General features: G+C 41.0%; 1 protein-coding gene across 1 annotated transcript; it reads right to left on the bottom strand.

Moving 5' to 3' along the window:
• Positions 1 to 340: 340 nt before the first annotated feature.
• On the bottom strand, positions 341 to 19,150 carry LOC122170896 (Ig heavy chain Mem5-like; the record flags this gene model as incomplete). The annotated part of the gene is made up of 6 exons (XM_042838150.1): positions 341 to 991; positions 1,543 to 1,659; positions 1,997 to 2,056; positions 2,647 to 2,931; positions 5,827 to 5,879; positions 18,825 to 19,150. Coding segments are annotated over 5 exons (840 nt in total), but the record flags the coding sequence as incomplete, so codon positions are not given.
• Positions 19,151 to 19,153: the final 3 nt, after the last annotated feature.

Here is a 19,153-nt window from a genome sequence, read left to right as displayed (position 1 = left end):
TCTCTGTTTTTCTTGTCCATGCTCATAACAACTTGTCTCTTAAGTGATTTCTCCTTGTACCTTTTTGATGTGATCCAGAATATCACACCAGATTCTTTATAAAGTCATCTGAAAAGTAAAAAAATAATATTTAAATCGCCTTGGCCTGGCCCTCCTGAAGCTTTTTAATGTGCCAAAGGAAGCCTTCGCTTCCCAGTACAACCCTAGGAAACACAAATTCATCAACAGGAAACCCAGGATATCAAAGCTGTACATCTGATGTCGCTGGTCATTGGAACAACTAGATTTTACCAATCTCCCTTCCAAATTCAGAAGAATAAACACAGTACAAACTACAGCATTTTAGCATACTAAAACTTTATTTGGGCAATGACTACAGCAACTTAAAACAGAGATGTTGTATGCTTTGCAGAAGTGATACAAGTTAAACAAAGAAATGCAAATAAAACTGTTACTGTGGTTGAACATTATCTGGTTGCAGTGAATCACTTCAGGTCCAACACAGATTTCTTCATCTACACTAGAAAGATTGTTATTGAAGCATTGAAGCATATTGAAGTTATTGATTGTTATTGAATTTAAATTGTTATCTAAAAAGCAGTAAGACTTTTAATATTAATTAATTAATAGCCTCTCCAGAATCCTCTCAGCAGTAAAATCTCAGCTCTATGGAGTAATGCAACATTCCTGTAAATGCATTTTCAAATGGTGATGTACCTGTGGTGAGGCTCTGGTTTTTAAAACTATCAGTGCTGGTGGGATGCTTCTATGCAAAGGATAAAAGAAAGGGAAAAACAATTCCTACTTAGCAAAGGAATGAAGAAAAATGTACTCTCCTCAGCTCACAGAGAACAAGAAATAGCAAAATCAGTTACAACTCTAACAGTTACTTAAACTGTCTAGGAAGGTTTTCCACCCCTGGAATTCATACTGCTGGTAAATGCTCTCTCCTTCTGTTCCTCACACTTCTGCTGCCTTGTTTCTCCATTGCCTAGAAGAACAAAGTGTATTTTAGGTTATATTTAATGTAATACATTTAAAGCATATACCCCTCCACTGTTTGATTGTTATTAGATCAAGACAGGAAGACTCACCAGGCTCAGTCTGGACTACTTTTTATCCCTCTGGGAACATTAATTTTAAAATTCTTCCTTCTTCTTTCTTTCCTGCCATCCCCACACATTTTTGTTTTGGGAGCCATCCTTCTGACTCCTTACTCACCTTGACTGTCCTCCAAGACTCAGGTTCTGCCATTTGAGTCAGTCAATGAAATATTTCTTAGGCATTAGTGATAAAACCTGAGGTGCTCTGGCAAAGCAAAGCACACCTGGGGACCAGCAACAAAAACTGAGCATGGAACACAGAAAAAGTCTGGTTTTGATTCTTTGCTTGTTTGCAGAAAGAGGCAATATATATATTTTAATGGAATAGAAGTAGATGAACAGTCATTACTCCTTGTGTGGTTCAAGAAGTACACAAAGCCAAGTGGTCATTTCAGACACATAACTCTGTTTCCACAGACCACGCTATGTGTTTCCTTACCTTAGAAAAGCAGCAGCTTGATACTCATGAGTGTATTGAAGGCAATACTTTTTGCCAGCAGAACTCTCAAACCCAACACAGCCATGGACAACATGTTCACTTTCTCCACATTGATATCTGCTCAGTGAGAGAGAAAAGAGGGGAGAGAGAGGTCATGGTCTAGAGTGAGATGCTGTGATATGGGTATAAAAGTGGGGGAAAAAACGCTGTTAATAGAAATGGCAGTAAAGATGGCAGAGAAACATCATAATGACAAGGGAGGAAGACAATTCTCTTGATGGGATTCTGCCTCTTGTTGCTTACTTTCTGTAAGAAAACTTGTATGCTCCCTCTGAAAGAAGAAGGTTGTGTTTGATGAGTACATAATATTCTGATCCCTCTGCCCCTTGAGATAAAAAAAATCTTTTATCCCCAACACAGTAACAGAATTCCACAATTTCTTTAGGTAACCAACCTGCAGAGGTGTCTGTGGTGTTGCAAGTATTTTCTGACTTCATTTCTTCAATTTTCGTTTCTGTAGCATAAAAAAGAAAGACACTATAAACAAAATCTGAATGATAAGGAGTATTAAAGACTGTGCCCATCTGACTTTTCCACAGAAACAGGTTTGTGGGAAAGCCTGAGGTTCAGCAGACAAATCACAAATATAAATTTGAGAACAGTCCTCAGTGTCATTGCAGGAAAGAGGAAATCTTGAGTTGGTTTGTTATCCCCTTTTTGAATGAAATTCACAATGGAAGAAAATATATATACAAAAAAAAAGTGGTTTAAGAAAACAACAAAAACACTTTTTACTTTTAGAAAGGCTACTTTAAAGGTTAAAGCTTTATGTTGTATGTTGAATTACTCAGTCATAAGTAAATATGAATTCAAAAAAGAGTCAGTGTGGTGTTCTATTTTCTTCTTTTTCAAGGAACCTCAGGCTCCTAAAAACTAAGACCACTTGCTTAAGTTGTGTTTAAATAACTTCTAGCTCTACCTGCTTCAGTACTTAGACTTCCTTCCCACTCCTGCTGGGCATGCAGGGGGCCTGCTTATTAGCAGGAAGGCCAGCAAATGTCACTGCCTCCAGAAATGAGCTGTGATGGTTCCACAGAACTGTACCTGGTGATGTCGAGTTGGCTGTAAAATTGCCGTTGCTTAACCTGGCTGTGCACGTCACCTCCGATTGTTTTGTCACTTTGACCACCTTAATAGTATTATACACCCCATTTGATGTCACAATGGGTGCTTTTGGTTCATATACAACTTCTGTAGAGGACATCTCCAAACTGATGTTCTTCTTATAAAAATTCCTTGCCAGACAAGCTGCTTTCCCAGTGTCATCATCTTTGTTGTTTTTCTTTGATTTCATCACAATGACTTCTGGAATAGAATCATTCTGATTTCCTGTTTAAAAATAAAAATATTTTTTTTAAAAAAAGGGATTCTGTGGGCATGATTTGATTTTACTGCAGTCTTGCCTGACAGTTAAATCACCTGCTGTTCAGGTGCTTCCATCATTGAATAATAGTCTTCCTTTTATCTTTATATTTTCCTGCTGCTTATTCCAAAAGAGCAGATAGAAGGCAGAAAGAAAGTACAAAAGTAGGTTTTCAAAGCAGCTTTAATTCCACAAGCTTCCTTTTCCTAGAACTAATGCCTGTATGTGAGTTCTTTATTTGATAAGGCACCTGAAAATTAGAACTTGTAATGGTTCAGCTCCAAGAGTCAAATTATTCTGCTTTCTCAACAATCTAATTCCTAAAAATAAAAGATCTATCAAGGAAGACTTTGTGTACTCATGGGACGTGAGGAATTAACTGCTTTTCCTTTACTCTCTCGCACCTCCCCCAGGTCTCCTTCTGATGTGGCTACAAGCTCTCATCAGGGCAAAAGCGTTAAGGCAAAGAGAGAAGTCAGTTTGTTGCATCACTGCTGTGCAAAATTACTTCACTGATGTCTGGCATGGCTTGCAGAAATAAAGTGTTGCTGCTAGAAAGGAGGACAAAGCTGATCTTTTGATTAATAAATGATCATTTGCAGGAAGGCTTTTTGTCTCCAAGGTGCTAAATTAGGAGAGAAGCAATCAGGAGCTTCTAAATTATGTCCACTTATTTCCACTTCTCCTGGAATAAAGTCAAATACTTGAAATTGTGGCAGAGATTTTCCCCACAGAATGTTACGGACATTTAAATCATTCAAATCCAGCCTACAGATACTGAAAAGATAGTAGGTTTGGCAATTGGTTTTAAAAGCTCCTGTGCTGTGCCCTGTGCCATATTGCTAGTCACACAACTCCAGAGGCAGTCAGAAGTACAATGTAGAGTTAGCATGACATGCAGCAGATTGATTTGAAGGGCAGAACACACTGAGGCCTATAAACTTGAAGCCCATAGACAAATATTTTACAGTATTCCTTACATTAGTGTACTAATTTCAGTAGTTGTTCTATAGGATTAAGATATTAACAAAGATGCATGCCCTAGAGCAGAACCTAAAAGGTGTAACAGGATTGATGGGATTTGGTATCACAGCTCTGCTGCATCTTTCAGCAGAATTGCTCTGAAACTGTCTGATGTATTTTTTTTAGCTTTGAAACCATCTGGGAGTTGAATTCTGAATTTTAACCAACAAACATGAATTCCAAAGACTTAACAACTGCAAAAGCCTGAATTTCAATTATACCACAGCTGCCTTCTCTGGGAATTTCTGATAGACACAGAAGTTATGAAATAAGATTGCTTAAACTTTTAGTAGACATCTTTTCAGGCAGCAGATGATCTCTCAAAATAATTTACCAGCCAATTATTACCATGATTTTTAAAAACAAAATATCTCTACCTTCAGGTTATACATGAAGTAATTTGGGTTACTCTACATAGCAATGCCAAGACAACATTCAGAGAGTAAATTAAAACAATAACTTGAAACGAAGGGATTCTTCTAGTATGCCTCCTTGCCAAAAGGATCTCAGCTTATCAGACATTTTTTAAAAAAGATTATATATAGAGTAGAATGTGTCCAATTTGATAAGAGCCTCCTGATTGATAGAGAGGTGCATTAGACTCTGCATTCTGCATGGCATCTGTGTTGCATTCTACTCAAAAGTCCCCACAGATCTGAAATTTTGTTCATCATATTTATCTTTGCAAGTTCTTCAACAGGCTCTGAATTTACTCTCCTTCCTACTCTACTCACATCCCAAAAAAGTGCAAGCTGAAGAATACTCTGACATAACATCATGGCTTGCCCCTGCTAATAAGAACAAGCACAACTCCATGTTTGTAAACACCTAGAGAAAACAGATTCCCAAATTCACATCTTCATTGACTTCCCTGGACCAATGTAGTTTAACCCAAACTGAGCCATCTAGTATGACTGAACTGACAGATTAAACTTCTTTTAATTCCTCTGTGTAATACTGTCAATTTCTCCACTTACCGCTGTCTCTCTAACCCTGAGAGAATTTAAATTCTTAGCATCTTATATATATTTATCCACAGAATCTTTTGTTCCCTTCAAACTGCCCAACCATCGGTGCAAAACCTAATAATAACTATTACAAGCTTATGAAAATGCCAAATGGTAGATCATAGAAGGTCATAGAATCATTAAGGTTGGAAAAGGCCTCTAAGATCATCCAGTCCAACTGTCCAGCAATCACCAAAATCACCAAAGCCATATCCCTCAGTAGAGCATCTAAATGTTTCTTCAGCACCTCCAGTGACAGTGACTCAGCCACTTCCCAGGGCAGCCCATTCCAGCGCCCGACCACTGTTTCAGAGAAGAAATATTTCCTAGTATCCAACCTGAATCTCCCTTGGCGCAACTTGAGGCCATTCCCTCTAGTCCTATTGCTAGTTACATGGGAGAAGAGGTTGACCCCCACCTCACCAGGACCTCCCTTCATGTAGTTACAGAGAGCTGTAAGGTCTCCCCTGAGCCTCCTCTTCTGCAGACTGAACAATTCCTGCTCATTCAATGGCTCCTCATAATTCCTGTGCTCCAGACCCCTCACCAGCTTTGTTGCCCTTCTCTGGACACACTCCCAAGCAAATTCAGCATGAGCTTGTCCTTGCACAGCCCAGATTCTTTGGCAATTCCTGTGAAGGGGACTCAGCATGTTTTTTGATACTTAAACTAATTGCATATCAAAGGATTATGCATAGAAATCCTAAAGTCTAATTAATGACTTGAAGTACGAGGAAGTTGCTACTTGAATTTTAGGAGGAAGAAGAGAAGAAAAAGTTGAAATCCAAAGAATAACAACTGAGAAAATGTTAAAACATAAAGAATACCTACTAGGCTCCACAGTCAGTTGGGTCCCAGTCCCGAAGATTAGACCAGCAGTTACGCACAGTTACAAGGGTTGTATCAAAAAAGGCCTGTTTTGTTATTCTTCCTCAGACATTTCCCTTCCAGGTGTAACATGTTTTTGCCAGCTACTGTTAGCCCTGTGTGTTTTTTGTTATCTGAGAAGATATTTGAAGTCCTTTCATGTTGTCTAATCTCCAGTGTTTCCAAGCAACCAGTATACAAGGCAAACTGACTGGGTAAAATTCTCAGCAAGAGCAAGTGTGCACTGTGCAATTATTGTAAAGCAGAATTATTATTATTATTATTATTATTATTATTATTTATCAAGCCCAGCAGTCTCAACATAGTCCAATTATTTTGTGTTATCTGAAAATATACCTGTGAATTCCTTGCATTGTTTGATTGGTGATTTTTATATTACGTTCTGGAAGAGGTAATTTATTAGCACAAAAAAGTCATAATTTTTTTTCTTTAATCTTACAAAGGCATAGGAATAGTTATATATTCCATAATGCTGTGGTCTTTAGTTTTCTTAATAAGAGTTTTATCTAGAATAAGCAAAACCAAAGGCAAAACCCTTTTGTGAGCCTTCTACAGGAAAATGTGCCTGGAAAATACTACAGAGGATAATAGTGCATGTTTCCTACACAATTTTGTGTTTGGGGATTCTCAGAAGATTCAGGTAACCAGACGAGTGTGTACTTAGCATCTTTAAATCCTTGTTAGTATCACCAAAAGAGTCCAAAGTGATCAACAAAAGGATCAGGCTGCAGAATTCTAGAAATTTGGGTTCGACATATGAAATACTTCAGCAGACACTTGAGTGACTTAGAAGACCCATTATCTTTTACTGTCAGGCATTTCATTTTCATCCTAAAGTCGTTGTGCAGCTCTTCATCCCCCCCTCAGCAAGAAAAAAAATAAGCATCAAACATAGGAGAAAAAAAAAAGTAAGAATGACTTGAAGCATTTCAGAGGAGAGGAGGCCAGTCCAGCATATTTCATTTGTCACATGAATTGTTCTCTAACCTACATTGTAGAAAACTCAGGGAAGAAAGATAATTGTAAAATGTGGATAATGTCATGTGTGCAGTACGTTGATTCCAGCAATGGTTTTCCCTAACCAAGAATATCTTGCTGGAGTCAATGATTCGCATGCTACCTTCAGGGCGATTAGAAATAAATCTTTTTTTTTTTTTTTTTGGCAGCAGAACCAACACTCTGAAAAACCTACATTTTGGAGAACAGTATTTGTCCTTTTTTTTCTAGAAAAAAAAGAGCCATCACACAGCATTTGCCAGCATAAGAGGTCATAGAAAGTTGGCTAAACTTTTTTGAATTTGGTTGATTCTAGAATAATAGAATTTACATTTTTTTGTTCCTTCAGAATTGGGAATGGGATTCAACTGTTCCAAAACAGACTTTTATTACCGTCCACAATATCCTACAGACATGGACAGATATTAATCCCCACCTAAGAGAGCTCCATGATCTCTTTCTGGCATGTCTCTAGGGATACAAAATGACAGAGGATATTGTTTCAGAATTTTAAAGCCACTACAATCTCTGAAAGCATCACAACAACTTTTAAGCTCTGCACCTGAATGTTTAGGATAACAAGGATCAACCTATCAAACTCCTCTTGTGCACCACAATTAAACACACAACTGGCTGGAGTGATATTTGCCTTTACTGAACTTGACAGAATTTCAAATAAAGTCAGGGAGAACTAAGGCTCGTTATAATCCCTACCCACTGCCTCTACTTTTTGAAAGCCCATTCAGCTGTGCAGCCAAATCTCCTTCGTTCATCTTGGTCTTGGATGTGAGCCAATTGCAAAACCCTGATCCCGAGGTTATTTAACCTCCTTCCTTCTCTTTATCTATGCCAATGGAATTACTTAGCTGCTGACACTATGAGTGTAATGTCAATGCCAAAATCTGTCTTATCATACAAGAGAGTTATGAATGCATCTCAAACTTTCTGTCCATTCTTGGTTCTTTGCTGAGTTAAGCAATTCTGCTCAAAAGGAGACAGTGAAAACTCACTGAAGCCCCACAGTAAAGTTGGGACAGAATACTATTGAGACTAGGAATAAATGATGTCGTGCTAAATCTAAGGACTGCAGGTTGGGTGTTTGAGGATCATGGAGTAAAGGTGATTTACAGAACTAGCACAGCCCTTCCTGTGAAGCTTCCCTAAGCAGATACAAGCTGAGGAATTAGTCTGGAACACAGGCTAGAAACCAGGAATTACTACAGCAGAAAATTCTTATAATGAACACAAACTACTGAATCCCTTTATCATAATTTTACAAGTGAAAATGAGGGTACTTACTTGGTTCAACTGTGAGAGTGGTTCCACTTCCAAACACAAGCTTATCTGTTCTCACACTGTTAGTCCCCAGTCAAATAAATAACTCTTTCCTTGCTGCATTCAGAAGTTATTTAAAAAATTTTAAAAAAGATCAAAATCCAGATGCTTCTCTTATTGACCCATGTATGCAATCCCATGAGGGCATTTAGAGCTATGTTTTCTTCCGAACCTGGAAGGGAGAAAACAATATTGATGTCAAATACCTTCATCAGTACCGAAGTTTTATTTTTCTCCATTCTGCAAAAAGCTCCATGAGCTCAATACGTTTGAGATAAATCAATATGTGAAAGCAATGTCAGATTTATCTCCTGAGGTATTTCAGGAACTTATATTCTTCCTTCCAAAAAAACCCCATAAAACTTATTTTGCACCATTGGGTTTTTGTACAGGGCCCTATGTTGTTTACACCACTGTGATACTCCAACCCCCAAACACAGTGACATACCTCATTACAAAAAATATGTCTTCCTTTGTTATGACTACACAGAATTTTAGATTATTCAGGCAGTCACATGACTTCTCAAGTGGTTTCTGTCTTACATACCACATGAAGAAATTTGGCACAGCTTTCAATGAACGACCTAGAACAGGACAGCAATGGTTGAATTTTAACTGAAATCTTCAGGATAACGTAATGTTTCTGAAAATCTCATGGAGTTGAGCTTGTTAGAAAACAGGGGAAAAAAATCATAGTTTTAATGCTATGTCAAAGAATTTATGAAAATTCTAAGCTGCAGAAGGTTGTTGTTTTTTCACCTTTTTCAGTGCTCATGAAAGTGAGGTGTGTGCCTGATACTGGTACTCAGAGTTGATGTCTGAGGATCGTTCGACCTTAGGAAGTCCTAAGTAGGGAAAATGATTGCTCTTTGTTAGGTGGAGATACCGTACCCCTGAGGGCAGCTATCATAAAGTAATTGGATCAAATTGTTCAGAGTGATCAAGCTGTACCATTTACACTGTCTGGACATCTACGATTAAACAGAATGTAATAGGTAGAAGAAGACACACAGTGTGTGAGAGTACCTGTGTTTTGTGGACTGATGTAAAACCACGTGGCACTTTATTTGGCAACCTTGATGTTTGAGAAACAGTATGTTAAAACTGAGGAGGTCAAAGCCAGGAACACCATGTGGGAGGACGTAAAACTTTTGATTGTCTAAAAATTGGAATTGATAGCTGAGAGTTAACTAGGGTTAAAAAACTCAAAGAATCTCTTGCTGTTGACCATAGAATAAAGAGGTATAAGAAACGTATAGCTGGAAACAGACCCAAGCAGTGAATTAGCCAATTCTGCTGTGCTAGTCAGCTAGATCTGCTCCCTAAACCACTCCAAGGAAATCACCAGACTTGCTGTACTGAAATAGAGAATGACCATAAATCAGCAGACAATTGCAGCTTAAGCAAGAGTGTGACTTAATGTGGTTATCTTGCTCTGGGCTTGAACAAAGGAGGGAGCGGAGCAACTTGCTTATATGGCAAGCACTGGACAGACTGAAGATGTGTGGATAAACATCTCACCTAAAGCCTGGCAGCTACAGGACTATAGCAGCTAAGTGATGTCTAGGGCAGAGGCCTCACAGCCCAGCATTTCAGTGAAGATTTCTTTTCAGTAGAGCCAAGAGAACAACACCACCTCCATACCAGACTTTGGCTTCAACTCCCCACTTAATTAAAAACACAACAAAAATTGTTAAGATGCCTGCCAGCGCACTTGACTCAGTCTCAACTTGATAAGAGCATAAATCTGTCCCTCTGCCAGTGCTTCCATTGACAGGAGATACTTCACTGACTTGAGTTGATTGATGGGCATGATGCATCCTGTCAGGAGAGTCCTGGAAACTAGCAAGGATGAGTGCATTGACTTGGACATGGGGACCAAGCAGGTTTCTGTTTTCATCTTATTGGTGTAGGGAGAGGAGGTGAGAAGGAGGATGGGATGGATCACTTGTCAGTGGCACTGGCAATGGGGACTTGGTTTCTAATTCCGTCAGACCTATTTGAGAACTAAAGACTGTGGAAGAGTTGGGATCCACCTGACTAACTGGGAAAAAAACTCAGATCAAGAAACCTGAGGCAAAAGAAATTCTTCATACACTTTCTAGGAAGTCAGCATGACTAGGTGCCTTTTTGAAGTACCTGTGCAATAACATATGCAAATCCAGGAAGAAACAGGATAAATTTAAGCTCAAACAGTCTGTGACTGTGGATACAGGGTGGAATAGTCCACATGACTCAACAATTGAAATACATCTTGAAGCCTAGGTTGCATGGCCTGGGATTTCCTTCCTGGCCCAGTTGTAAAGCTATTAGATCATGGAGATTTTCTGTGATAGCTTGCAGAAATACTGCAGAGAATGATGACTGGCCCTTTAGCAAAGACAATGGAAAGGTAAGGAGGGGGAACTGCTCTTTCCATCAGAGCATCTGAAAAATGCATGCTGCTCTGCTTTGGAACATGCAGTGAACCTGCTGATAGCATATGGGTCAGGAGTAGAGGGCAGATCAATATGGGTGACATGGTGGATGGCTATGACAGACCACACGATTTAGAAGAAGTAGGTGAGGCCTACTTTGGACAAGTGAAAGAAGACTCTAGTTTACCAGCCCTGATCCTAATGGTGGGGGCTGCACAGTGAGACAAAAACCATACAGAGTTTACCGATGAAATCATACTGAAACATGAGATCAAGGAGATGGACCTCCTATGTGCAAATGAGAAAGATTCAGCAACAGATGTTGAAGGTCAGGAGCAGGTTCGGCTGTGGTGATCACAGGATCACAGAAACACCAAGGTTGGAAAAGACCTACAAGATCATCCAGTCCAACCATCCACCTATCACCAACAGTTCTCACTACGCCATATCCCTCAACACGTCCAAACTTTCCTTGAACACCTCCAGGATCGATGACTCCAACACCTCCCTGTGCAGCCCATTCCACTGCCTGACCATTCTTTCAGAAAAGTAGTATTTCCTAATGGCCAGCCTAAATGTCTGGCACAGCTTGAAGCCATTCCCTCTAGTTCTGTCACCAGAAGAGGCCGACCCCCAGCTCACTACAGCCTCCCTTCAGGAAGTTATAGAGAGCAGTGAGGTCTCCCCTGAGCCTCCTCTTCTCCAGGCTGAACATTCCCAACTCCTTCAGCCTCTCCTCATCAGCCCTGTGTTCCAGACCCCTCACCAGCTTTGTTGCCCTCCTTTGAACCCGCTCCAGAGCTTCAATGTCTTTCTTGCAGTGAGGTGCCCAAAACTGGACACAGCACTCGAGGTGCGGCCTCACCAGTGCTGAGTACAGGGAACAATCACTGCCTTGTTCCTGCTGGCAACACCATTCCTGATGCAAGCCAGGATGCCTTTGGCCTTCTTGGCCACTTGGGCACACTGCTGGCTCATGTTCAGCTGAGCATCCATCAATACCTCCAGGTCCATTTCCTTTACACAATCTTAACACTCACGTAGTATTTGAGCTCAGAATCTCACGAAGGGGAAGAAATGCTAAAAGCAGAATCTCAGCCCCAGGATCCCATTGGAAGATCCCAGCAGTTATGGTTCTGGACAGAGGAGAGCTGCTTAATTTTCAGAGATCAGGAATGGTTTATCTTGACAAAACATAATGCAAAGCAAAGGTAGCAGGAGGCCCAAATGATGAACAAGGGGCTCCTGAACAAACTCAGGTAAGGCAAGGAAATGTGCAAGAGTTGGAAACAGAGGCTGATGATCTGGGAGGGATCTAGAGACACTATCATCGTGCAGGGATTCATGATCATGATGGGTTAGGGCTGGAAAAGTCAAAGCTCATCTGGAACTGATTCTGGAAGAGCATGTGAAGAGCAACAAAAAAGTTTCTACTCTGAAAGTAATGCCTCCTATTTTGCTGAGATGGCCCATGAAGTTGGAGGTGGATGTTGGTGATATGGCAGTAGAGGTTGAATCTTCCTCACAGTATTCCAATACATTTTGTTGCCATGCGACAGATGGCAGCAGAGGGCAGCCTGACAAAATGGTGTCTGAGATGAAAGAGTGTGAGGCAAAAATGTGGAACTGAATTCCTCTACGTGGAAAAAATCGCACTGGCTGACATCTGCATGTCTGTTCAGAATGAAGCTTGTCTTTCACATTGCTTCTGCCACTGCTGACATGCATCACTGTGCTCACATTCACTGTTTGGTCTCCATAAATGTTCAGCAAGCATCAACTAATGCCAATGGTGCAATTTTCTACTGCCATACCACATACAAGCCAACATAATAAAATAGGAGGCATTATTTTCAGAACAGACTTTGTGCAAAGGAGCTGCACATTATTCAAAGTCCTCCTTCTGATGCCAGTTTGATGGGAGATTACTATCAGCAACTATTCTTTGTAATCTCTTGCTTGCACTCTTTATGCATCTGCTTCTGGCCATTGTTCAGTACAGACCTAAAAGGATTTTTGCTTTTATCAAAAAAGAGAGTCAACAAATCTTACCTGCTCTGTGCTGTCAGAAGAGAATGCAATGATGAAGTGGAAACATCTAAAATCCAGCAGATATATACCTGATCACCCAACTTGAGTTGACAGGCGCATGTCCAAAATCACATCCTGTCAAAGACTGGATATTAAATGTCAAGGAAATTGGTCTTGTATGCAAAAATCTTCCAGGTGAATCATGCTGGGAATTAAATTTATGTTTATGCTTACAGTTGTCTGAAGAAAAAGAGACTGCAGGGCACTATGTTTTGGCCTTCAGGGGAAATCAGTGAGTAAGCCCATTTGTGTTCGGTAATTCAGTCTTTTTCAGTCACAGAGGTACGTAATCCACAGCAGTAGAGACTTCTACAAAAACACATTTATTTAATTATTTACTTCACATCCCGGTGGCTTCCTCTTTCATGTCCTTTGAAGAGGTGAAACTTTATCTACTGTTTTACTTTATAATAATCTAAAGCTGCTGTAGAAACGCTGTTACGCACTAAAACCAAAATTATCAGTATTGCTTTGTTTTGGAGGGGCAGAAATATTAATTTATAACTATAGAGTCCATATTTGTCAAAAAGGAATGTTGTTCCCTTTGGGTGTTGGAGCTGTTCTTACTGGAGGGACCTTATTTCTCATTTGTCTTTTAACAAATATCAGGAGAGTTATGATGGAACATACTAAAGAACATCAGAAGACCAGTTACATCAATCCTATTAATTTTCAGTTTTATTTTATTCTACATTTCCTAAGTATTTCTGGACCTTAAAATATTTATGTTTCATATGAAATTTAGAAAAAGTCCATATTGTGATTGATACAGCAAAAGGAAAGGATGCCTTCCAGAGGGACCTTGTTCAGCTCAGAAGGTGGAACCTTTGAACCTAATGAGGATCAGCAAAGCAAAGTGCAAGGTTTTGCACTTGCATTGAGGTAATCCTAGATACATCCATAGAAGTGTTCAAGGCCAGGACGGATGGAGCCCTGGGCAATCTGATCTAGTATTTGATCTAGCAACTGGCAACCCTGCCAGTGGCAGGAGGGTTGGAACTTGATGATCCTGGAGGTCCCCTCTGACCCAAGCCATTCTATGATTCTATGATGTTTACATTCTTTTCCAAAGCTATTCTGGTTTAGTTGGTGCTGGTTTAATGAATTCTGCCTGTATGGATGTGCTAAATCTGTTTATTTACTCAGATATTTGATCTACAAGCTACGGCAGGGGAGATTCAGGCTGGACATTAGGAAGTATTACTTTTCAGAAAGGGTGGTCAGGCACTGGAATGGATGCCCAGGGAGGTGGTGGAGTCACCGACCCTGGGGGTGTTCAAGGAAAGGCTGGATGTTGTGTTGAGGGACATGGTTTAGTAGGAGCTATTGGGAATAGGTGAACGGTTGGACTGGATGATCTTTTAGGTCTTTTCCAACCTTGGTGATTCTATGATTCTATGACTGTACGATTCTACAATATTTCTTGTTTGGGTGTCAACAATTTTTATAAGGGACTCTGGAGGTTGTTTTTGTTCTGTTTTCCATTTTTTTTCCTCAGTATGTCTGATATAGTGAACTAGATTTCTTGACTATTGAATTGGCTTCATCTTGGACATCTTAACTATTTATATATGATTTTAGCTGAGTTTGAAAAAATGGTGAACATCTAGTCATGGATGATTACAATCAGCTTTTAGGTTTTTTTTATCTGATTTTGGTTAGTGGCTATCTAGAATTGTGAAGCAGTTTCTGGATCAAGTCTATTTCTAAGACACATAAGGAAATGGGTATATTCCAGTCTGTTCACAAATTTGCCTGGTTCAATGCTGTACTATTCAATTTGTTTATTAACATTATTGCTGAAAGATCTACTAGGCATTTTTACCGAAAAGCTTTCCTGACTCTTTCAGCCCCCAGACATCCTTCATTTATATTCTAATCCAACTTCCCTTTCTGAGGGAAACAGCCCTCTCTGAGTTTAGCTCCCAGAATATCCATCTGATTAGATCACATATATATAAAAGACAACCATGTCCACACCTCTCATTGAGATGGAGGGGTGATTTTGGGATGCAGCTGTCAAGGTGACTCTTCTTTTAAAGGATACAGTGTCCATTATGCTCTTCTGTGGACAGTACCATCCCATACATTCAAGCTCTCTTACAAGACAGAAATGCTACTGATCATCTGTTCCCTGCAGAGAGTGGAAGTAATCTTAAAAAAACTAGATATTTAATAAAACCCAACAGTAAATATTGTGAGTGAACAGCTAAAACAAGTTATTCAAAATCAGTCATCTGCTCCCCAGTACAAAAAAAAGACAGGGATCTTTGGAGAGAGTCCAGCACAGGGCCACAAAGGGCCTGGAGCATCTCTTCTATGAGGAAAGGCTGAGCAAACTGGGTCTGCTCAGCCTTGAGAAAAGAAGACTCAGAGGGGATCTGATTTTTGTTTGTAAATATCTTAAGTGTGGGAGTCAAAGAGACACGGCCAACCTCTTTTCAGCAGCCTGTGAGAACAGAACAGGGGGAAACACCTATAACTGGAGCACAGGAAGTTCCACAACAATATGCAAAGGAACTTCTTCACTGTGAGGGTGGTGGAGCACTGGAACAGCTGCCCAGGCAGGTTGTGGACTCTCCTTCTTTGGAGATATTCAAGAACTGCATGGATGCCTACCTGTGCAGCCTGCTGGAGGGAGCCTGCTCTGCAGGGGGGTTGGACTCGATGCATCTCTAGCAGTGCCTTCCAGTCCCTTCAGTGCTCTGATTCTGTGAAAAGCAGGATCTATAATACCTGCTTGGGAAAGTCCCAGTGCTGAAGAAAGGAAGGTGGTAATAGAAGAAATTAGGTAATATCTGCTCTGTGATTTATAGCTCTTGCAAGATATCTGATATTGGCCTGAAAGGACCAGTGAGTGACTTAGTGAGTCTTAGATTAATTCATGGGAATGATTTCTCCACAGAGCCAAATGCGCTCATCAGAATAAAAATGACCTCATATGCCACACCACAGATAGGCTGTGGCTTTTCTAACTCTATTCTGCATGGTGAAAAAGAGTTTCTATGTCCCTTCTAGATCACCTTCCTCTGCTTACACCTCTTCCACATTTCCTTTCTATTTCAGAGATTTTTCAGTCTTTGTGCATCATTTCAGCATTCTTTGCTTGACTTCCTGCTTTGTCACAATGAAATAGGATGTCCAGGTCATGGAGGAAAAAAGGGGCCATGCTAGACAAGAGGCTCAGTTAATGTTCACTAGCTAACAGTTCTCCAAGTAGCCTCTGAGGTTCCCAGAATAGTTAATCTTATATAGTTAATCTTATGTAGTAATGGTTAGGTTCATAACCTTCTGTTTTATTCTTTCTGTATCGTTTCACTTATTATCCCACTGCTTTAAACTTAAGGAAAGATAAATGCACTTCATTTATTTACTGTTTGTAAGATTTGTGCTGACCCCATCCACTGCCAAAACAGCTGGATGTGAATACATGCTTGGGAAAGCTCTGTCTTCTGCACCTGCAGTTGCATGACACCACCTGATTAGTGTCTGCCCCAAAGGAACACTGAGAATTCGGGATCCTCTATCATCACTTCTTGGTCCACTGCTGCAGAGCTGCTGCAGTGTGAACCGAGCACTGCAGTGAAACCCTGCATCTTCCCCTCTCTTTGCTGCTTGGATCTGCAGTGGGAATCTGTTGTGGGAGCTCTCCACCGTTCCAGAAAAGTGAAACTTCTGTATTCCTCACACTCCCAATAAATCCATATGGCCTCTGCTAGGACTATGCTAGAACAGCTACTGTGAGTATATGCTGCTTCCTCTCATGTTGCTCTGGAAGATGACTTCACTACTGCTGAGTACTGCTGGTAGCTTGACATGTTGCTCCCCAGCCACCTGGCCAGTGACTGCTGCAAGAGTACTGAGAACAAGCTGTGATGACCTGAAGAATAGGAAAAGGTGAGAGCAATCCTGGAGGGGCATTGCAGTGGCACTGGACCAGGGGGAGATCTTAACCCTTCTTTTTGAATCAAGCTGACAACAGTTCAATCACTGGATCAATCAATCAATCACTGGATTTGCAGTGTGAATCACTTGTGGCAGCTCTCCACTGTTCACTTAAAGGAATTCTGGAAACCTCCATATCCATCACCATCCCCACAGTTCTGTGCTCTCCCCTCCAATTTCTCTCATAACACCCAGCTCCTACTGGGGTGCAAACAGGCAAGAGGGAAGGGAGGAGTGTATGAAGACGATGTTGTCTGGGCAACGGGGGATGCTTCTCACTGTGCAGGAGGGCGGGCGCAGGGCAGCGTGTGGGACGGTGCAGGAACAGAGTGCACTGTCTTCCAACTCTAAGCCAGTGATGATCAGAATCCCAGAGCTCTGATCAGGTTGGCATGATGGCATGGTTTTATTATTTTTGTTATGGATATTCCACATCATAACATCATGTAGTGCACTGGAAGTTAAAGAATTAATGCTCTGGTTCCATGGACTGTCATTTTTTTCTGGGTACCTGGTTCTCAAAAGAGAAGGACAACTACAGCTCCACTGTTCCATTTCCAATTTCCATTCAGAGAGAAAGATAAAACTTCTCAGGAATTAGGTGGCCCCTTTCCTTTACTGCCCATCTCTGCAGAGTGTGCTCCAAACTGAATACTGGATTTCATGCGTTGAAAACAATAATGTCAGCATTGGAACAGAGCAAATTTTGCATCAGGTGGAAACTGTGAAGGGAAACACTGGAACAGAAAGAACAGTGAATGCAAGTTTGTTAGGAACAAATGAACCCATTCAAGGTTCAACATGACAGTTTCCTGGATCACATCATTAACAATGATGAGGTGAGGTGTCACCACTACCAGGCAGTCAAAGGAGACAGAGTCCATGGAGTGGTGACATAAGAATTCCCTATCAAAGAAAAAGTTCAAGACACAGCCCTCAGCAGTTAAAGTGATGCTCACTGTCTTTTGGGATAGGAAAGGGGAGATCCTTCTAGAGTTAACAGAACCAAGAAAATTCATCACCTCAGTCCACTCAGTCTCCACGCTGACAGCACTGAAGGCTCAAAACTCCAGAGACAGGGCAGAGAAGAAGACAACAATTCTCTTGCAACATGATAACGTCATACCATGAACACACCATACCAATTTGAAGACCATGGTATACACTAACAGTTTTGGCTGAACACTCCATCCACAGCCATGATGTAGTCTGTGTATCACACCTTTGGAATTCCATCTGTTTGGGCTGATGAGAGATGTACTCTGTGTACTCTATGAAGACCATGGTGCACACTGACAGTTTTGGCTGAACAGTCCTTTCACAACCATGATACACTCTGTGTATGTCACCTTTGAACTTCCATCAGTTCAGGCTGATGAAAAATGTTCTCTAAGAGCTACATTTTCCTGGTAACAATGCCAGCATATCAGCTGTGGAACTGTGGTTCACCTGCACTGGTTCAGGTATTTACCAGCATGAAATGAAGGATCTTCTTCATCACTGGGGAAAATGCACAGCTAATGGTGTTGACACTGTTGAAAGATAATGACATGCAGCTGAAAATCTCCACTATCAAACAGTGTTATTGTGCACTTTGAAACTGCTGTAGTTTCAATGGAATCAAATAGGGGAAACTGCTTTCAGAGTAACCTATATACATTGCAGGATCTCGATTTGTCCTGCATGACTCAACACTACAGACTGCGTTTGTTGGTTTATATCATTCTGAAATGCATCTGAAATCATGTCAAAGATATTCATTCACTGCTTTGATCACAGAGACTGATGGAAAAAAACTCATGGCTGGTGGATGGGAGCAGGCAATGCTATTGCTAGAAGTGCCCAATGTGCTTTTGAGTATCCAAGGGAAGAAGGAAAGAAAGAGCTGGTGCAGACGTGCTGAAGGCAGGAAGGCGGGCAAAGTGGCCAAACTGATCTCGTGAACAGAAATATGCTGAGCATAATCCTTAGGTCACAACACCGCTTTTGTGACTCAGGAGAATGAAAGGAGTGATGAAGTGAAAGGAGACTATGCAGAAAGAACAGGGTAATTGGTGGGGTGCAATGATGTGCCGTCACCATCCAGGAATGGTCCAGAGCCGCTCCAGCTCCTGCCAGCCGTGTGGTTCCAGCAGCTGTTCTCATGAAGATTTTTGCTAAAGCTCTGCAGGATTTCCTGTTCCTGTGTCAACCGCACAGAAGTAGCGCGCTGAGTCGTGTGGGCGCAGGGCACGAAGAGAAAGATAGGACACAGAGCGGGAATTGTCTCGAGTGACTGAGGATCGACTCTGCACCTCAGGGCTGGATTTAACATATGAGTAGGGGTTGATGAAGGACAGCCACATGAGAGGACCACCAAGTGCCTGACGGTACCACTGAATAGCATAACTTCCAAAGCTGAAGCCGGATCCCTGGCAGGAGAGCTGCACAGACTCCCCTGGTGCTCGCACACCTCCACCAGATGCTTCCAGTCTCCACTGTGCACA

Source organism: Centrocercus urophasianus, unplaced genomic scaffold, assembly GCF_019232065.1.
Source record: "Centrocercus urophasianus isolate 14NV4802_14NV808 unplaced genomic scaffold, USGS_Curo_1.0 seq_734, whole genome shotgun sequence".
NCBI classification, from domain to species: Eukaryota; Metazoa; Chordata; class Aves; order Galliformes; family Phasianidae; genus Centrocercus; species Centrocercus urophasianus.
The sequence above is the reverse complement of the archived record's forward strand: the minus strand, read 5'-3'. Positions and strand labels throughout refer to the sequence as shown.